Source organism: Balaenoptera borealis (assembly GCF_965194805.1).
Source record: "Balaenoptera borealis genome assembly, chromosome: X".
NCBI lineage: Eukaryota > Metazoa > Chordata > Mammalia > Artiodactyla > Balaenopteridae > Balaenoptera > Balaenoptera borealis.
The window spans coordinates 87,387,095-87,407,190 of NC_138881.1; the positions used below are offsets into that span (position 1 = coordinate 87,387,095).

Consider the following 20,096-nt stretch of genomic DNA (forward strand, 5'->3'; position numbering starts at 1 on the left):
AAAGACAAACAAGGACATTATATAATGATAAAGGGATCAATAACGAAGAGGATATTACACTTGTTAGCATATATACACCCAATATAGGAGCACCTAAATATATAAGACAAATAGTTACAGACATAAAGGGAGAAATTAACAGGAATACTATAATACTAGGAGACTTTAACACCTCACTGACATCAATGGACACATCTTCCAGACAGAAAATCAATACGGCAACAGAGGCCCTAAATGACACAATAGACCACTTGGACTTAATTTCTATCTACAGGACACTACATCCCCCAAATAAACAGAATACACATTCTTTTCAAGCGTGCAAGGAACGTTCTCCAGGAGAGGCCATGTACTAGGTCAAAAAACAAACCTCAACACATTTAAGAGGATAGAAATGACTTCAAGCATCTTTTATTACCACAGTGTTATGAAACTAGAAATCAACCACAGAAAGAAAAATGGGTAAAGAACGAATACATGGAGACTGAACAACATGCTCCCAATAAACCAGTGGGTCAATGATGAAATCAAAGAAGAAATCAGGAAATACCTCAAGACAAATGACAATGAAAACACAACCTTCCAAAATCTATGTGATGCAGCCAAAGCAGTTCTCAGAGGGAAGTACACAGCGATTCAGGCCTTCCTCAAGGAACAAGAAAAATCTCAAAAAAACAAAAAGAGAGAAAGAATTAGAAAAAGAAGAACCAAAAAAATCCCAAAGTCAGTTCTTTGGGAAAGATCAGAGGGAAACAAATAAAATAGAGATAAAAATAGAAAAGATCAATAAAACCAAGGGCTAGATTTTTGAAAAGACAAACAAAATCGACACACTTCTAGCCAGGCTCACCAAGAAAAAAAGAGAAAGGGCCCAAATAAACAAAAAAAGAAATGAAACAGAAGCAACAACCAATACCACAAAAATACAAAAAAAACCCCCACAAAAACCAAAAAACATAAGAGAATACTATGAACAGTTATATGCCAACAGATTAGACAACCAAGAAGAAATGGACAAGTTTCTAGAAATATACAGCCTGCCAAATTTGAGTCAAGAAGAAACAGATAATTTGAACAGACCAATCACTAGAAGTGAAATAGAATCTGTAATTAAAACAAAACAAAAAAACCTCCCTGCAAACAAAAGTCCAGTACCAGACAGCTTCACCAGTGAATTCTACCAAACATACGTAGAACTTATACCTATACTTCTCAAACTCTTCCAAAAGATTGAAGAGGAGGGAACAGTCCCAAATTCATTCTATGAAGCCACCATCACCCTGATACCAACACCAGACAAAGACACTACCAAAAAAGATAATTACAGGCCAATATCTGTGAAGAATATAGATGCAAAAATCCTCAACCACATATTAGCAAACCGAGTCCAACGATACACTAAAAAGGATCATACACCGTGATCCAGTTGGATTCATTCCAGTTGCTCTGATAGCCTTATGGGAGTTCCCTTGTATGTTATTTGTTGCTTTTCCCTTGCTGCTTTTAATATTCTCTCTTTATCTTTAATTTTTGCCATTTTAACTGCAGTGTGTCTTGGTGTGGTCTCCTTTGGCTTGACCCTGTTTGGGACTCTCTGTGCTTACTAAACCTGGATATCTCTTTCCTTTGCCAGGTTAGGGATGTTTTCAGCTATCATGTCTTCAAATATGTTCTCTGCCCCTTTCTCTTTCTCTTTCTCTTCTCCTTCTAAGAACCCTATAATGCAAATGTTAGTACACTTGCTGTTGTCCCAGAGGTCTCCTAAACTGTCCTATTTCTTTTTCTCTTTTTTCTTTTTTCTATTCTGCTTCAGTTATTTCTATTACTCAGTCTTCCAGCTTGCTCGTCCATTCCTCTGCATCATTTCATTTACTGTTGATTCCTTGTAGTGTATTTTTCATTTCAGTTACTGTATTCTTCTCTGTGTGATTCTTCTTCATATTTTCTAAATCTTTGTTAAAAACTTCTCACTCTGTTCATCCAATCTTCTCCTGAGTTCTTTGAACATCTTTATGATCATTACCCTGAACTCTTTGTCAGGTAGATCGCCTATCTCCACTTCACTTTGTTCTTCTTCTGGGGTTTTATCGTGTTCCTTGGTTTGGATTAGATTCCTTTGTTGCCTCATTTTGTCCAATTTGCTATTTTATTTCTCTGTATCTGGTGGGTTGGCTCCATTTCCCAACCGCAGAGAAGTGGCTGTTTGTAGGAGATGTCTTGTGTGTCCCAGCCGAACTCTCCCCTCTAGTCACCAGAGCTATATGCTCTAAGGGTGCCCCCTGTTAGGGCTGCGTGTGTCCTTCTGTTGTGACCGGCACACTACTGTGGGTGGTGGGGTAGGTGTGGCTGTCCCCTGGTCCAGTGGGTTGCCAGGCCCTGCTTTGTGCAGAGGCTGGTGGCCACTGGTGAGTGAGGCTGGGTCAGGAGGCTGCTGGCTGCAGTGCCCCAGGAAGCCCCGGGATTAGTGCTGGCCCACTGGTGGGTGGTGCTAGGCTCTGCAGTGGGTGGTGGGGGGGGCTAGAGGTCCTGTATCTAGTGTCAGCCTGCTGGTGGGCAGGGCCAGTTCCACATGGCTGGCTCCAGGGTTTGGGGGTGTCTAAAAGCTGGTGATGGCCCACTGTTGAGTGGGGCTGGACCCCAGGGCAGCTGGCCGAGGGGTCCAAGGTGTCTTGGAACTGGTGTTGGCCTGCTGGTGGGTGGGGCTGTGGCCCAGGGAGTCGTGGAGCTAGTGCTGGCTCGCTGGTGGGCAGAGCCAGGTTCCTGGGTCTCTGGCTGCAGGGCCTTGGAGTCCTGAAGCTAGTGTCGGTTTGCTGGTGTGTGGGGCCAGTTCCTGACATAGCTGGGTATGCGGTCTGGGGTGTCCCAAAGCTGGCGTCATCCCACTGGTGAGTGGGGCCAGATCCAGGAGCAGCTGGTTGAGGGGCCCAGTGTGTCCCAGAGCTGGTGCCAGCCTGTTGGTGTATGTGCTGGGTCCTGGTATGCCAGGCGGCAGGGCTGCGGTGGTTCTTGGGCTAGTGTTCCAAGAGGAATATTCCTTTTTACATATTTACAAATATGCACATTAACAGAAGATGTTCTTTAATTTTATTACGTTTTTATGAGACTGAATTTCTTCTAAAAGCTTGAAGTTTTTAAAGATATTCCATATTGAAATTTAATGGTGCTCTTTAAAGAAAATTGTTGCTGATCATAAATATTGACAATTTTCTTGCTTCTCATCTTTCATATCTTTATGAACTCTGTGTTGTATGTTTACAGAATGGTAATACTTGATAAAATTGTAGCTATAAAGAATCCATTCCGTTCTAGTGAAACTATCCTGACACAATAATATCAAAGTACGATAGTAAAGAAAAAGCTTTGCCAAAAATTTGAGAAAGAAAATGAGATTTAAGTACGCTACCATGGATGCCTTTGTGGTTCTTCCTAAACTTACTGCAGGGGTGAGAGCTCTAGTGCTTTGTAACTACCCATTCACTAATTCAATGTAGGTATTTCCTGAATAGAAGTATCTGTTACCTGGAAAGACATAGTAGTTGAAAACCATTTGCGCTTGAGTATTGTGGGTATTATGCTCATATTGATAATTGTGCTTTCAAATGGTGCCTGAAGGTGACATTTTTGTTTACCTACGCAATATACATTCTTCTTCCTAACTGGTCTCAAATTTTCATGAGTGCATTTCCTCCCTCATACAGTCACGTTTGGGGGGAATTTGACTGCTAGTTCCAAGGGTGAGACCAGAGTTACTCTAGATCTCAATCAATAATCCTATGTCCCTAGCCACAGTCATTGGTTCCAGATTGGGCCTGAGTCTTTATATCTTTGAGTCACTGGATCAACTAACCTAAAGTCTCCTCTACCTCTGGGCTCTCAGTTATATAAGCAAATGTATTTCCTTATCGTATACACAAAAGTGGATTTTACTTTCTGTTACTTGTAACTTCGTTACTTACTGCTATATATGTTTTTGAAGATATGTTATCAGGTGAGTGTAAGTTCAGAATTTTTAAACTTCTTAATATATTTTCCTTTATGATTTGATAGTGGCCTTCTTTGTTGCAATTGCTTGATGCCTATTTTGCCTGATAGTAATACAAATTAACCACGTTTCTTTCAGTTTTACTGATCATTGGTATTTTTTACCATCACTTTATTTTCATCCTTTCTGACAGTCTACTCTACCTGCTTCATGACCTACTGAAACACGTTCATAATGCCTGTATTAGACTGTACAGACTGCCACAACAAAAATACCACAGACTAAGTGGCTTAACAACAGAAATTTGTTTCTCACAGTTCTGGAGGCTGGAAGTACAAGATCAAGGTGTGAGCAGGGATGATGTCTTCTAAGGCCTCTCTCCTTGGCTTGAAGATGGCCATCTTCTTGCTGCTTTTTCACGTGGTTGTCCCTCTGTGTGTACACACTTCTGCTGTCTCTCTGTGTGTCCTAAACTCCTCTTCTTATAAGCACACCAGTCGGATGGGATTAACGTATCCCCTAAGAGCCTTAAATTAACTTAATCACCTTTTAAAGGCCCTATCTCCAAATCCAGTCACATTCTGAGGCACTGCTAATTAGGGCTTCAGTATATGAATTTTGGGAGAACACAGTTCAGTCAATAACAAAACCTAATGTTAAGATGACGTTATCATAGAAAACAAGAGAGCAGAGGCAGGAACAATGATGCGGAGCAGGCAGGAGGATGGTATGTTAGGCCTTCATTTTCCTATAGCTTCTCCAGTTCCTAAAATTCTCTAATGACCAATGAATCCCAGGCATTTGACTGAGAAATTTGCATTGCTACTACCTCAGCCTGGACCTAAAGGATGGGAACGAGTATTCCACACTAGTTAATAGCTCACAGCTTAAAATCTAACACTTTCCTATCATCAATAGATCTGCTGTTTTCTTCCAAGATACTTGACCCTTCTTAACCTCAGCTTCTTAATTAGATACAGAGATAAAATAATTAGTCATACAACTCCAACTGTGAGAATTCAATGAAATTGAGATATACTTCTGCACATAATCAGGGCTGTTTGCTGGGTGGAAGGTTTGGAAAGCTGTTTCCTCAGCCATTTATGCAGAGAATGTTCAGGTTCATTCTATTCTCACAGCTCTATATTCTAGGTCATGCCACAGCATTGTCTATGAGACATGCAGAAGGGGAAAAGTTGCTTCTGTGCACTGGGGTTAGACCTTTTGGGGGCCCAATTATCTCACCAAATACCTCCCTTACTATTTAGCACCCAGAGCCACCTGCAGTTCTCTATTTCGACTCCTAATCTTCAGGAAGACAGAGACATTGCCTGAAATTTTTCATGGTTCTATCTTCCCTTTTTAGCACTAATCTTGACATGCACTAGGTGCATGAATGAATGAATAAGTGGATGAATGATAGTTATATTCCAGACATATATCTTTCTTCTCTGACAGTTAGTAGCCCCTGGCAGGCCAGCGCCTTAGCCTTATAGCTAAGTCCAGTGGTTAGGACGCGGCACTCTCACTGCAAGGGGCCCAGGTTCGATCCCCGGTTGGGGAACTAAGATCCTGCAAGCTGCGCAGCACAGCCAAAAAAAAAAAAAAAAGATGGATGCATTATGTTGAACAAAAATTATAGCTCAGTGAAGTTGGTTTTTAATATGTCTTTGTATCCCTTCCAGAATCTAGAGCTCTGTCATGCTCATATGTGGAATCAACCTGTATTTTCAGATTGAACTGTACAGTTGGGTTTTTCATTTCTTTGCTTGCATGCTTGTTTTTTTGTTTTGTTTTGGGTTTTTTTTTTTGCCACAGCCAAGAATATTCTCAGGATCTCCTGACTTATACATCCAACCACATGCTCCCCACCCAGATTTTTCATAGGCTCCACAAACGACATGGTCAAAACAGAACTGTCAGTTTCCTGGCATTGCACCGAAACTGGTCCTCCATTCACTTCCCCATCGAAGAAAACCGCCCTAACCCAGCTGCAAAAATCCACATTCCAAGGGACACACTTAATCCCTCTCTATCCCTTACCACAAACGTGAACTTCATCAACAAGTTCAGTACTTCCGAGATACATCTCATTTCAAACCCCATCTCACCCCTTCCATTGCTACGGCTGTGGTCTACGAGACTGTCACCTCTCACTGTCATGTGGGTAGTAGCCTGCTAAACTTGTCTCTTGATCTTACAGTTGCTCTATTTCAGTCTGTCCTCCAAAGAACATTTAGAATGAGCTTTAATAAAGTAGATGATAATAATAACTTCCCTTCCTTTCAGAAAGCACCCAATGGCTCCATCATAATAAGAACAAAACCCAGAGTCCTTACCATGGCCCACAGGACCTTCTGTTATTGGGCCCCTCCTACCATTCTCACCTCATTTTCTAACACTGTCCTCCCAATACACACTGGCATACAAGCTGTTCCCTAAAACTGCCAAGCTTGCCCATATCTTAGGGCCTTTCGTCTTGCTCTTCCCTCTGCCTCGAGGGCTCAGCTCCTATATCTTCCCACTGCTGACTGTGTACTTGTTGTTATTTGAATATTAAATCTAAGTTACGTCTTCAGAACATCCTTCCTTGCCTTCCCCACCCTAGTCATTCTCTATCACATTTTCCCATATTATTTTCTTAATGGCTCTTAAACCTTGAGTGTATCAACCCCTGTAGAATGTGAGCTCCATGAGAACCATGACCCTGTCTGTCAGGTTCTCTGATTTATCTCCCGTGCCTATCACAGTGCCTCACATATCATTGGTAACCAATAAATATTTGTTGAATGAATGAATGAGTGAGTGAATGACGTAGATTAAACATGCTAAGTTGTGAGGACTCAGGCATAGTCTGGGACATGGGATTTGGGAGGATGGGAGAGTGAGCTCAGGTGTCCCTGAAGCAGCAGTTTTGTTTGAACCCATGAAAACTGTGGTTGGAAAACTGGGTAGAAAGGACATGGTAATTGAGGTAGTGCTTCTAGCTGCCTTGGGTATGAAAGTGTAGCATATGTTCTATACCAATTCTCCTTCTTTCTTAATGAAAGAATCCCAAATTTATTTGGTACAGTAATGTTTCCAGTAAAAGACCACATTTATAGCCTGCTTTGCAGCCAACAATGGTCACATGACCAACTTCTACCTAATGAGGTGATGGCAGAAGTGTTGTATAGTAGTTCCAGGAAGGTAGCTAAAAGGGAGATGAATTTCTCAGACCAAGGTATTTCTCATACCATCTGTTGTGGACTGAACTGTGGCCTACCCAAATTCATATGTTGAAGCTTTAACCCCCAGTACCTCAGAATGTGACTGTGTTTGAAGATAGGGCCTTTAAAGAGGTGATTAAATTAAAATGAGGCCGTTAGGGTAGACACTAATCCAATATGATTGGTTTCCTTATAAGAGGAGCTTAGGACACATAAAGAGATACCAGGGTGTGTATGCACAGAGGGACAGCCATGTGAAGAAGGAGTAAGAAGGAGGCCATTTGCAAGCCAAGGAGAGAGGCCTCAGAAGAAACCAAACCTGTGGACACCTGGATCTTGGACTTCCAACCTTTAAAACTGTGAGAAATAAATTTCTGTTGTTTAAGCTACGCAGCCTGTGGTATCTTGTTATGGCAGCCATAGCAAACTAATACACCGTCAGATTAGGTTTTCAATTTTGACAGCTCATTAGAATCAACTGAGGTGAACCTTAAAGATACTGATGACTGGGCTTACCCCTAGAGGCTCTGATTCAGTTGGTTGAATCTGAGCATTAGAGGGGATCCTAATGGATATGCAGAGTTGAAAACCACATGTCTAGGAGAGTAGTTTTTTGCACTCCATTGAGCAGGCTGAGAGTGATGAATCTAGCATCATTTAGAAGGCATCCCCCTGTATCTCCCTCCTTCCACTGTTTTTCCTCTGCCCCACATCCCCCTTCTTTTTCTGCCGTATCCAGATCTCCACAGATGGACCCAGAGATGCCCCCACCTCTTAATCCTGTTCCATATCCAAGTTCCGTCCTAATTTGAGGAACATTTAATAGCTTCAGCCCCACTTCTGCCCTCCCTGTCAAGAAAAGTGAGTCTCGAGGGGCCTCATATTCTCTTACTCTGCCTGTTAGCCAGAGCCAGGGCAGCTCTCTATAGAGATAACTTCTTGCCTCTTAATCCAATTATGAAATGGATGAAAGACATGAACAGAGGGCAAATAGGCTTAGGAAAAGCTATTCAACATCTTTAGCCATCATGGAAATGCAAATTAAAAGCACAATGAAATATTAAACCCCCCTATCAGAATGGCTGAAAAAAACAGTGACAAAACCAAATGCAGACAACACTGGATAAACTGAGTCACTCATACATTGCCAATGGGAATGCAAAATGGTACAGGTCGTCTGCAAAACAATGTGGCAGGGTTTTCGGAACGAAATATGCAATTACCATATGATACAGCAGTTGCACTCTGGGCCGTTTACCCAGAGAAATGAAAATTTATGTTTACACAAAAACCTTTACATGAAGTTCATCACAGTTTTACTCACAATAGTTAAAAAGTGGAAATAGCCCAGATGTCTTTCAACGGGGGAATGGCTAAACAAACTGTGGTACATTCACACCATGGAATCCTATTCAGCAATACAAAGGAACAGACTATAGACCCACTTTACAACTTGGATGGATCTCAGGAGAGTTATGCTGAGTGAAAGAAATCCATTCCTAAAGATAATATACTATATGATTCTATTTCTATGACATTTAGGAAATTATAATAGTGTCTGACAGAGTTTAGGGATGTGGGATCAGGAAGAAGGTGGGTGTGGCTATAAAGGCTAACATGAGGGAAACGTGTGGTGATGAAACAGTTTTTGATCTTGTTTGTGGTGATAGTTAGAACACCTACATAGCTGGTAAAAGTGCATGGAATTATATATATAAGTATTATTCACAGGTGTTCTAACACACAAATGAGTGCATGTAAAATGGCGAAATTGTAGTAAGCTCAGTGGACTGTACCAATGTCCATTTCTTAGTTTCGATACTGTACTAAAGTAATACAAGGTGTTATTATTAGGAGAAGGTGAGTGATGGGTATACATGACCTCTCTACACAGTTTTTTGCAACTTTTGGTAAATCAATAATTATTTCAAAGTAAATAAGTTAAAAAAACAAACAACATAGGAGTTGTGGGGAAAATAGTGTTAGTTACACAACCTAAGAACCTAATAAAAATGTTAGCACAGTTTTAGACCTGTTAAATGATTAAGAATACCATAATTATTAGAGTAAATATGGTACTTTACTTGCTAAATACGTTATATTTGTTTATAGAAGTGAACATCAGAACGGTCACAACTTGTGAGTACTGAAGTGGTGGAGAGAAGGTTATCAGGAGGCAAAGCTTGGATTTTAGCGTAGTCCAGGAATGGAGTCCTTACTCTATAATTTTCAAGCACTGTATAGGTCGGCTATAAATGCTAGAGACTGCCAGGGATGATGTGGGAGATGGGACCTTTTGGTCCTGGCCCCACTAACTCATGGTTGGGTCAGGGGAAGAGCAATCCAAGACACACAACATACAATGTGCAATGTTACTCTTTAATATAAAGATAAACAAGGATCATGCGTGGGAAAAATACAGGACAACTGGCAGGCCTACATGGTAAACTTTGGTTTCCTGATTAGCTGGACTGCAAGCTTAGTCATGGATATGGCTTCAGTTAAGAGAAGAGAGGTAACAAATATGAGGAGGATGAAAATGACATCTAAAGGCTCATTTGCAGAGTTTTGTTCTCAAGATCCCAGGTCAGTGGATGAGGGTCTCATCTCAAAATTCATCTGGAATCTTGCCCTTGGGCTGAAGAAAGTAAAGAGAAAGAATTGGGATGTCAGCAGAGCCAGCAGCCGTTGAGTTTCAACCCCAGGGCACCTGACTTCTGTCCGCCTTCACCTTCCTGAAACCCTAGAGGTCTATTTCTTCTTATCTCTGAATTCTCAGAATTGACTTTTTAATGAGTAAAGAATTTTTTAGTTCTGGTATAGTCTAGTCATCGTACTGAAAGCACCTGTAGTGGGGGAGGATAGATGACCTCCCTTAGGACCAAACTGGAGACACTTGACCACACAACGTCACAGCTAAATCTATGCTACAAGAGCACGCCTTCAAGTTTACCAACATGTATGTACCAGAATGAGCAGATGCCACAGCATGTAATGCTGAAAAAGAAGCGAAAAGGTAAATGCCTATCAATAATAGCTTATGGCTTCCTGGAATTCAATTGTTTAATATATTGATCTTAGAAAGAATAATGTAGCTTCACATATACTGAGAGGAAATGCTGGTACTAATAATAAACAAAAGAAGTTTCAAAACAGTATATAAGATAGGAAACCTGTATTTTATAATACATGGAAAGGTATTAGTATGAAATTAGGGAATGTCTCACAACTAAACCTTTGTAAGAAAAAAATAGATGTAAAATAATTACCTTCAAGTTCCCATTAATCACTCCTCTACTCCTCCCAGCTCCCTCCTATGCCCACGCAAACCCAGCACTCACTTCTGAGATCACTAGAGGTTCACCTCAGGTGGGGTGGAGGACGCCTGCATGATGTCCTGCTGCTCCTGGGAGAGGGTGTGCATGGAGCTGGAGGTGGGCGTAGGCACTGGGATGGAGAACACACTCTGGGTCTCACTGGGGCTGGCGTCCCTCACAAACAGCTCGTCATTCACGATGCACAGATTGAAGGAAAAGTGGGCCCTCATAGAATGCCTGGATGGACACCCACACCCCCAATATTGACTCTGCTCCCACTGGCACTCAGCAACCAGATTCCTTCCACGCCCCTCCTGTGTCTGTCTCCCGGGTTCCTTGACTGGTACCTCTGGCCCTCCCCACAGAGCCCACCTTTGGAGAGACTGTCTACCATCTTCACTCGATTTATAGGTTTATCCCCAACCCACGGGCAATTTCGCATTTACCCTTTACCACAGCCCAAGGTGTGGACGCTCTGATCCCCATTCTCGGAAGAAGACACTGAGTCACAGAGAGGTCATGTGACTTGACCAAGGTCACACAGCGAGTGAGTGTTGGGTCAAGGAGAGAACGCATAGGCCGATTCCAGAGCCCATGCTCTTCTTAACCACTAGGCTAGACTGCTCCTGAGATCTCCCTGCTGGCTTTCCACAATACCGAGTAAACCTAAGGTCTGCGCCACCACATTCCCAAGCCCCTGAGCCCAGGCGGGGATGGGCATTCCCGCCCACAACAGGGCTCTCACCTGGAGTAGCTGGCAGGGTTAGCGATGAAGGTCCGGGTGAAGGCACGCACACAGCCCTGAGAACTTCCTTCCACTTCAACAGCAAACAAACAACAGTACCCCTTAGAGCCGCACGTGCTGTACACGCTCAACCGGCGGTCCCCAGTCAGGCTGTGACTGGACACTCATGCTGAGAGGGCAGTTGTTCACGGGGGCAGGGTGTCGGGAATCGGGAGGGCAACTATAGGAGCAGTCTGCGCCCAGTGACAGGGCCCCTGACAACCACTACACAGGTTCACGGGATGCGTTTTTCACAGCCGCCCAAGAGGTGGATACTACTACCCCATTTTGCAAATGAGGAAACTGAGAGGTTAAGTAACGGCCCAAGTTCTCAGAGTGAGTATCTGGGATGAGAGCCACCAAACTCCGCAGCCTGTGTCCCCAACGCCCAGGGTGTGCAGGGCAGACAGGCATGGACACAGCTCAGACCTGGATTGTCTGTGGGAAGCCTGAGCGCTGGAGAACACAGTGGGGAAGGGGAGGGGAGGGGAGGGGAAGGGAAGGGAAGGGGTCAGGGAAGCTGGGTGGTTCTGGGAGTGAGCCTGGCCAGGGGGAGGCAGCAGTGGGGCATCTGGGGTGGGGATCTACACACACTCACCTTCCTTGAACACCCCGCTGACGGAGAAGCAGAGCATAGTTTCCTGAAAGGGAAGAGCCCAGGCACCCAGTCACCACCTGCACCTCCTACCCACCTGCGGCTTCCTGGGCCCGCCCGAGGGAGGAAGCAGGCGCTCACCGTCTGGGACCACGTGTCCACCACGAAGGAGCTGAAGTCATGCTGAGTCTTGGGCAACACACAGAGGGTGTGCACAATGACACGATTTGTGTGCTTCAGCAGCTGGACCCGCAGGTCTGTGAGGGGAGGGGAAGCGAGCGACGGTCAGGGGCTGCCACGGCCTGGGCCCTATGATTGACCCCTTCACCGCCCTTTCCCACCCAGTCTTCCCATCACACACTCACGGGGGTCCTTGAGCTTCTTCATATTCCGGCTGTCCTTGAAGTACTCGCACAAGCTGCTTCTAGGAGACAAAGAGCAACAGTGGGTGGTGGGTGTTTGCAGGAGCTGGCCTGTGTCTCCTGGGGACCCACACGGCCCAGGAGCAGAGCCTGTGCTGTGATACTCACGGGGCTGGGTCCTCGGGGTGGAAGGGAATGGTCAGGGAGAAGCAGGCCTCCTCGTGATAAAAAGCCACGAGACACCGTCGGTCTCCATAGTCATGGATCAAGTAGAACCTGAGCGGGAGCAATGAGGACAGTCTATCTCTGTGGTCTGGACCTCAAATGAGACTTGGAAACTCCCCTGAGCAGACCTGTGCTTAGGTGGCCTCACCTGTCCTCGCCTTCCCACCCTTGCTCAGCTTCCCAGAGGTACTTACTGCTGCAGGAATTGCAGGACTTGTCTCTTCAGCTTATCAGATCCAAAGTAGCTGCCCTGGAATCAAATGGCATTTGAGACTATGCAGTGGATAAAGCCTCCCTGCAACACCCCAAATGTTGTTTGATCCTCTTCCTCACCTTGCAGGGCTTTAATACACAGGGAGTGTCAACATCAACGGTAACTGGTGACGGTAACTCCTGGCCATCCTGGAGAAGGGAAGAGGAAGTCAGGAGTGGAGACCAGGGGAGTTGCCCTGGATGATCGGGGAAAAGGATGGGCCCAGGAGGGTGAGGGTCAGAGGTCAGGTGTGAAAGGGCCCTGGAAATTCCATGGGAAAGCTTACACTGGATGTCTTCATCATGAGGTCCTGGAAGTCTCTAGTGTTATATTCAACTTGTGTGTGTGCGTGTGTGTATTTATGGGTATTTTTCCAGCAAGTCTATCCATGTCATTTTCAGGAGTCCATGCCCCCCAAAATGGTTAAGGTTCTGATGCTAATATGTGATCTAGGCAAGACCCAAAGGGCTTGAGGGCAGGTGCAGAGATCACCGACATTCATAAGAGACAATGATTTATGTAGGCACTTACTAGGCGTAATAACTTCGGGAAACGATCTCTGATGGCCCTGTCCAAAACCAAAAATAGAGAAGAGATGGTTGATAGTTCAAGGTTGCAATGCTTCCTTTGAGTTAAAACAGTAATACCATAAACAGAGATCAGTGTGTTCTGGCCCATCCAGCAGCGCCCTTTGCCCACCTCTGCTTCTGATTTTAAGGGTTTTCGGTCCACTTCCCTGTTGAACACTGAGCATCTGTCATCTTACTGTCTGAAAGGCACTGTCTCCTCATCTCTCTCAATACCTTCACTTTAACATTCCTTCCCTCCCTCCCTTCCTCTCCTTCGCCTGGGTAGCTCCCACCCAGACTACTCGCACTCCCTTCTCCAGTGCCACAGGGAGCAGCATTTCAAACCCATACTGCAGGGCTTCCTTCTCCTCCCTTCCTTCCTCCAGGGCCCCACTGAAGGCTGTGGGGAGAAGAGGGAATGGGGTGGGAGCCCAGGGCTCTGCTACCTCACTGGGGGTCCAGCACTCTGGCAAGACCCGGACACCCCCCAGGGATGGCCCAGGATGCTGGGCCAGGGAGGTGAGTGAGGTGGGGCTCTGGGAGGGAGATGGAGGGGATGAAGGCAGAAAGGGAGTGAAGGTAGGAGGGGAGAGATGAGAGAGACATAGGGGCACAGAGACAAGGGAGAGAGAGAAAACAAAGGGAAGGGAAAGAAGCTCTCCCGTGGTCGGGGTCAGGGAAGAAGAGAGAAGAAAGGGGAAACGGCGCCCCTGTTGCGGCTCTTCACCTGCCCCAGAATCGCCCAGACACACCAGGTAGGAATGGAAAATATGCCCATGTTGGGCTGGGGCCCCACTGGATGCTGGTTGAAACTTTGTCACCTGTGTGAGTTCAGCCAGACTTGGGCATGGGAAACAGGGCCGCCATGGGGGCACATCTCCCCCAGAATGAGGAAAGGGTCAGGTCCCAGCTCAGTATGGGGCTGAGGATCCGTGGCCCAGTCTTATGATCACCGTCTTCTCTCCTGATGACCCCTGCACCTGTCTGAGTTCGTTCTTTATCTGAGGAATCGCACCTGTCTCAGGTTGCCCAGGGCTCCTGTGAAGGACCAGATGGGATGATGTGACGTGTGCAGGGAGGGATGGGAAGTGCCCCTGAGAGCCCTGTCCTTCTGTCTCCTCTACCACCTCTGCCCTCTGCCTTCCACTCCTGCCTCAGGAAGCCCTCTGATCACGGGCGGGGGCCCACGTCTGGCCCCTTGACTCAAGGAGCCCTGCTTTTTCCCAAGGAGGCTCCAGCTCCTGGCATTGGGCCAGCAGAATGGATGTCATGACAGCAGCCACCCACGGCCTCAGCCCTCAGCATGGCACAGGAAAGCCCCCATGTCAACCTGGGAGATGAGGGGGGACCCCTTTGGAGGAAGGGGAAGAGGGCCCCTCTCAGAACGGGGGAGGCAAACGCCATCTCAGCACGAAGAAGGAAGGCTTCTCTCAGCAAGAGGCCCTGGACTGGAGGACCCTTCTCAGTGCAGGGCGCCAGCATCTGGATCAAGGCTGGTCGCTCCTGGTCCTGGTGAGGAGGAGAAGCCCTGCTTCCTGCGGCACACTCTTGGGAGGCCTTGGCGGAATATAGCTGGGCGCAGAGAGCTGGAAACAGACCCCAGAGCCCCTGCAGAGGTGAGCAGGTCAGGGGAAGGAAACTCCTCACCGGTGATAGGCACAGAGAGAGCAGAAGGTGGGGCCTCTGATCCTCCCAGAAGACCAGGGCTGCCACCTTTGGCAAAGGGGCACTGTCACAGATAGTCTAGGCTCCCATGGGTGAAGGTCACCAGGAAGGGTGACAGGGTGTTCACACTGACCTTACATAGGTGGACTGGTCTGGGAAGGTGCCACACAATGGGTTCCCTTGCAGCCACAGCTCTTCAAGCTTCAGCCCTTGCATCTTTCTCAACTCCCACGCAGAATTCAGCTGAGAAATATGGGGCGGAAGTGGGAAAAGGAATCCCAGGGAAAGAGGGACATCCGGATCTCTGCACCCCCAGCCCCCTCCCTCCCCCACAGGTACCTTCACCTGCCTCCTGTCATCACTCTGATGGCCACTAACACGCACCCCCCTACTCTCAACCCAACTTTGATCTGGCTCCCTCTTCTCACCTCATTTTTGGAGAGGTTCAGGATCTTGACCGTGGGGGCCATCTGTATAATGTCAGACAGGCCATCCAGCTGGTACAGTTTGTTGCTGCTCAAGTTCAAGGACAACAGCTTTGGGGCAAGAAGAGGTAGAGTGAAGGTTACTATCTAGGACCTTGGAGACAAATCTGCCCTCCACCCCATCTCTTCCACCCCCTACTCTAATACCAGCACTGGGCCTACAACCTCACCTCAGGGAAATTCTTTTTGATGATCTGCAGGGTGGCAGCCATGCAGTTTCTTCGATTCAGAATTATATCAATATCATGGCCCAACAAGTCTTCAGGAAGGAGAGGGGAGGGAATCAGATGGCTGAGTGGGGTCTGGGGCCAGCACCAGCCCCTCCCCACGTTACCATCCCTACGTCTCCCTCCAGGAAGACCCCTCTGCCCTCGCCCACCCTAGAATTACTGCTGTCAGCCGTACCTGGGTCAACGTGGAGCCTCCGGAGGTCAAGAGCTTGCTGGGAGACATTAAATCGTTTGATCAAGGTCAGCTGCGGAGAGAGAGATGGAGAGAGCCGCTCTGAGGCTGTGGTGGTGGCAGGGAAATCAGGGGCGAGGGTGACGGGGGGCTGGAGGAAGGAGAGGTGGGTCTGAGCGCTGGCACACAAAATGCCTTGAGTCTGCATTACTTTTAGCTGCTCCATTTCTTCTCGCTTCAACTTATCCCGCACAGAGTAGGGAGCAGCGGAGGGGCTGACAAACACAGGTATCTGCAGGAAGAAGAGGTGGGGTAAGCACCAGGAACTCTAGTTCCAAAGAAGACAAGCAGCCCCTGGCCTGTACTCCTTCCTCAGGATGAGGTACAAGTAATGCCCGCGACACACACCTTTCGGCTCTCCTCGTCACAAATCTTGTTGCTGACATCCATTAATGCAGAGGCAGTGCTAGCTTCTTGGACAAAGAACTGAGCCCCATTGTGCATAAAGTGGAACTACAGGGATTGAATGCAACAGCAATAGTATCAGAAGCCAACAGACCCTGCTGAACCAGGTCTCTCTCTGCCCCTTCCCTGTGCCCACGCGTCTGGCTTCGGCATCCTCTCTTACGTCCACTGGAGTGAAGGGGACACTGCAATGGCTCTGGATTGAGTTCATTAGCCATGTCCTTTCATACTTCATCCTGGAAATAATCTAAGGATGAAAAGAAGGGATGGGAGAGAGGACAGACAACAGGGAATTTAGGCTGGAGGACGAACCTTTTCCTGTTCTTTTCCGGCCTTCTACTGAGCTTGACAGGGTTTCTAAAGAAGGGACCACTGGCATGATTTCTTATGGGTGTGTGTAATATGGATTTCCTAAATACTCTTTCTCTCCAGTCAAACTCTCTTCCAAATAATCGAGGTGTCAGAGATGATCTTCCTTTTATAAATTTCCAGGAGATCCTACCCAGTGCAGACACTGCTTGCCCCTCAGACAAGGTCTCCAGAGGCTCGACCCTCCATCTCCCACACTCAGCTTGCCAAACTGAGACCTCCAATGTGGAGTTGCTCCATATCCTTGGCAGTAGTTTCCATCTTTGCTCTGAGACAGGCTCCTCCGTTCTCCTCACAGTCAGCCTGTTCCCTTTACACTGCTTCTCTGAATCTGCCCTTAGATGAACAAGATTGTTAACTCCTGGTCATAAAAAGGACAGCTTACAAGCTGTCCCCAGTGAAATAAACCAGCATCTCTACATGATACCAACACAACTCCCCCTGACTCTTCTCTCTTGCACATTCCATACATTTTTCAGGATACTCACGGTGACCCTGAACCAGCTCCCTGGGGTTCCATCTTGTGTGTTCTCCTGCATTTCTCTCTCCAGAGGTTTTCTGTTTCCCCACACAGTCATATGCATGTGGCCTTCACTGTGCCATCTCACTGTCCTCTCGTTGCCTCGGATGGTACAGGGAGAGCTGCAGGGGGGATGTGGAGAGAGGAGGGTGAGTGGCCATACGTGCTAAGAAAGTCTTCTGTACACCCTCGTCTCTTTGACACCAGCACTACAATTAGGATTGCTCAACCATTATTTCACTTCTAGCATGCTGCAGTTTTGCAGTGACAGAAGAAAAACAAGTCCACGGAGAGTGAGAGAGGTGCATAGTCCCAGGGGCTGCTGTGTACAAACCCTGTTGCCTGGTCACTTACTGTCTTACTTCGGGGTCCTCCTGGACATCCCTCTTCACCACGTTTCCATCATCCCCCTGCAGGTGTGAGGGCTGAGGCTCACCCCCACCATGTTCATAATGAGGGCTCCTCTTGCCAGAATTACCTGGGAAAGAACTACAACCTTTCTTTCTTCCTTGAGGTGGTCTACCACCATCACTGTATTCTGAAAAGAGGAACAAAAATACAAGTTCGAAGACACATCTGTGGTGCACTTACCACATACCATGTCTTAGGCTAACAGGATGGTAGGGCAGGCACAGTGCCAACCTGGCCTAAGGGACCAATCCCACAAACCTCAGAAAGGACAATCTTCTGCCTGTGCAGAGAGGATAGCCTTATCCGACAGATGGCACTATCAGGGGAAGAATCGAGGAGGAGCAGGATGAGGAAGAGGAGGACAAGGAGGAGAAAGAGGGAGGAGAAGGAGGAGGGAGGAGAGGACAACTGCGTTGAAACTTTTAACACAGTGGAGCAGGACTGATAAGGAACCGAGGTGTATGCGTCCATGGGTTAGACTGGACACCAGTCATATATGTACCAGGAAGGCACCCGAATCTTGCCTTCTCTCAGGACCTTCCAACAACCACACCAATACCTCTCTCGTGCTTCCCAAATCCAATCAGCCACCACACCGATTCCACTAACAACCAGCAAGCTAGCTGGACTTCCTTTGCCAGTGCACTAGGAGCTTTAATGTCAGGTGGCACTGATGTCACAGCCTCCTGAACTGTCTCCCTCCCTCCAGCCTTGCCCTGAACAATACTCTGTTTGAAAGAGCCAGGGTGAGCTCTCTTTGGGGCCAGCCTGAAATGCCTTTCAGCTCAGCAGGCAACTCTTCCTCACTTCAGCTCTTCTATAACAAGGGTGTGAATGATAACCTGGAATGATGTGTCAGCCACCATTTCCAAGTGTTTAGGGATTCTTCTTTTAGCTTTCTATTACTGGTTTCTAATTTGATTCCATCGTGGCCAGGGAACACACTCTGGGACATTTCAATTCTTCTTTTTTTTTTTAATAATTTAATTTCTTTATTTATGTCTGCGTTGCGTCTTCGTTGCTGCACACGGGCTTTCTCTACTTGCGGCTAGTGGGGGCTACTCTTCGCTGTGGTGCACGGGCTTCTCGTCGCGGTGGCTTCTCTTGTTGTGGAGTTTGGGCTCTAGGCACGCGGGCTTCAGTAGTTGTGGCACACGGGCTCAGTAGTTGTGGCTCGAGGGCTCTAGAGCGCAGGCTCAGTAGTTGAGGCGCACGGGCTTAGCTGCTCCGCGGCATGTGGGATCTTCCTGACCAGGGCTCGAACCTGTGTCCCCTGCACTGACAGGCGGATTCTTAACCACTGCACCACCAGGGAAGTCCCTCAGTTCTTTTTGAATTTACTGAGGCTTGTCTGATGGTCGAGGAGATGGTCTAACTTGGTGAATGTTACAGAGACCCTCGGGGAAAAACCTGTACTCTGCTGTTGGTGGGCGGACTGTTCTATTTATGTCATGAAGATCTCGTTAGTTTCCTGTGTTATTCAGGTCTCCTATATCCTTGCTGATTTTCTCTCTGGAAATTCTGTCACTTGCTAAGAGGGAGGTGGGTGTGGATGGCCCCCACTATAATTATAGATCTGGCTCTTTCTCCTTTCAGCTCCACCAGTTTTTGATTCATGTACTTTGAGGCTCTGTTGTTTGTGTTCATACACATTTAGGATCTTTATGTCTCCCTGGTGTCCTGATCCTTTCATCATTCTGTAAGGCCTCTCTTTGGCTCTTGTTCATTTTCTTTGCTCTGACATCTACTGTATTGGATACTGAAGCCACAGGCACGCTTAGAAAGTGTCCTGGTTATACCTCACCTTTTATTCACTCCTAGGAGTTGTGTTGTTGTTCACCCCTCCGCCTACAAATTCTCCCCTCCAACATATCTAATTCACCATGGGAAAAGATTTGGAAGTTTTTCGGCACCTGCAGAAATAAGATCGTGTCAATTTTCTTCCCCATAGGTGGATTCACTAAGGGTATTTTATTTGTAACACATTCCACTGAAACAGGGAACCAGCAGATAATCATACCAGTGGCTTGTGGGGAGGGAGGATTATGGTAATTACACTGTTAGAAACCAGCTTCCTTTGGGTTGTAATACTTAAGGCTCTCCAGGTTTGTGGGCTGTGCCTTTTGCACATTAACTATTCCATGTTGTCTCAGGGCACGCTTATGAGTAAAGATCCGTCCAGGGCTGATCACTCCACGATGGAGTGATTACGACCAGGCCTCAGATGAACTCCTCTGAGGAGCCGTTGCTTTCCCTGTGTGGCCCGCTGTCAGGGCAGTCCTGCTACTCACAACCTTGCGACTTTCCCTGTGTGGCACTGGAAGTGAAAGTAAACACAGATAGGGCACTGGACCCACAAATGCCACTTGCTCGGTCCCCAAACCTCGGAGGGGGCCTGGCGTGCTCTCTTTCTCCCACACTCCACATCCAACTGGTCAGGAAATTCTCTCGGCCCCTCTCTCAAAGTATGTCCAGAAGCCAGC

The 20,096-nt window shown here is 46.9% G+C and overlaps 2 protein-coding genes across 2 annotated transcripts in view; both read right to left on the bottom strand.

Annotated features, from left to right (window-relative positions):
- Positions 1-17,330, bottom strand: part of LOC309620154 (nuclear RNA export factor 2-like) — a 52,256-nt gene extending 34,926 nt beyond the window's left edge. Inside the window, exon 1 of the mRNA XM_082376219.1 lies at positions 17,171-17,330. Coding sequence (XP_082232345.1) covers positions 17,171-17,266 — 96 coding nt within the window. The 5' untranslated portion in view covers positions 17,267-17,330. The remainder of the gene's footprint in view (positions 1-17,170) is intronic.
- Positions 15,284-16,352, bottom strand: LOC309620955 (nuclear RNA export factor 5-like; the record flags this gene model as incomplete). The annotated part of the gene is made up of 4 exons (XM_082377794.1): positions 15,284-15,497; positions 15,617-15,826; positions 16,060-16,140; positions 16,257-16,352. 4 exons carry the CDS (start codon positions 16,350-16,352, stop codon positions 15,303-15,305), a joined length of 582 nt encoding a protein of 193 aa, XP_082233920.1. The 3' UTR covers positions 15,284-15,302.
- Positions 17,331-20,096: the final 2,766 nt, after the last annotated feature.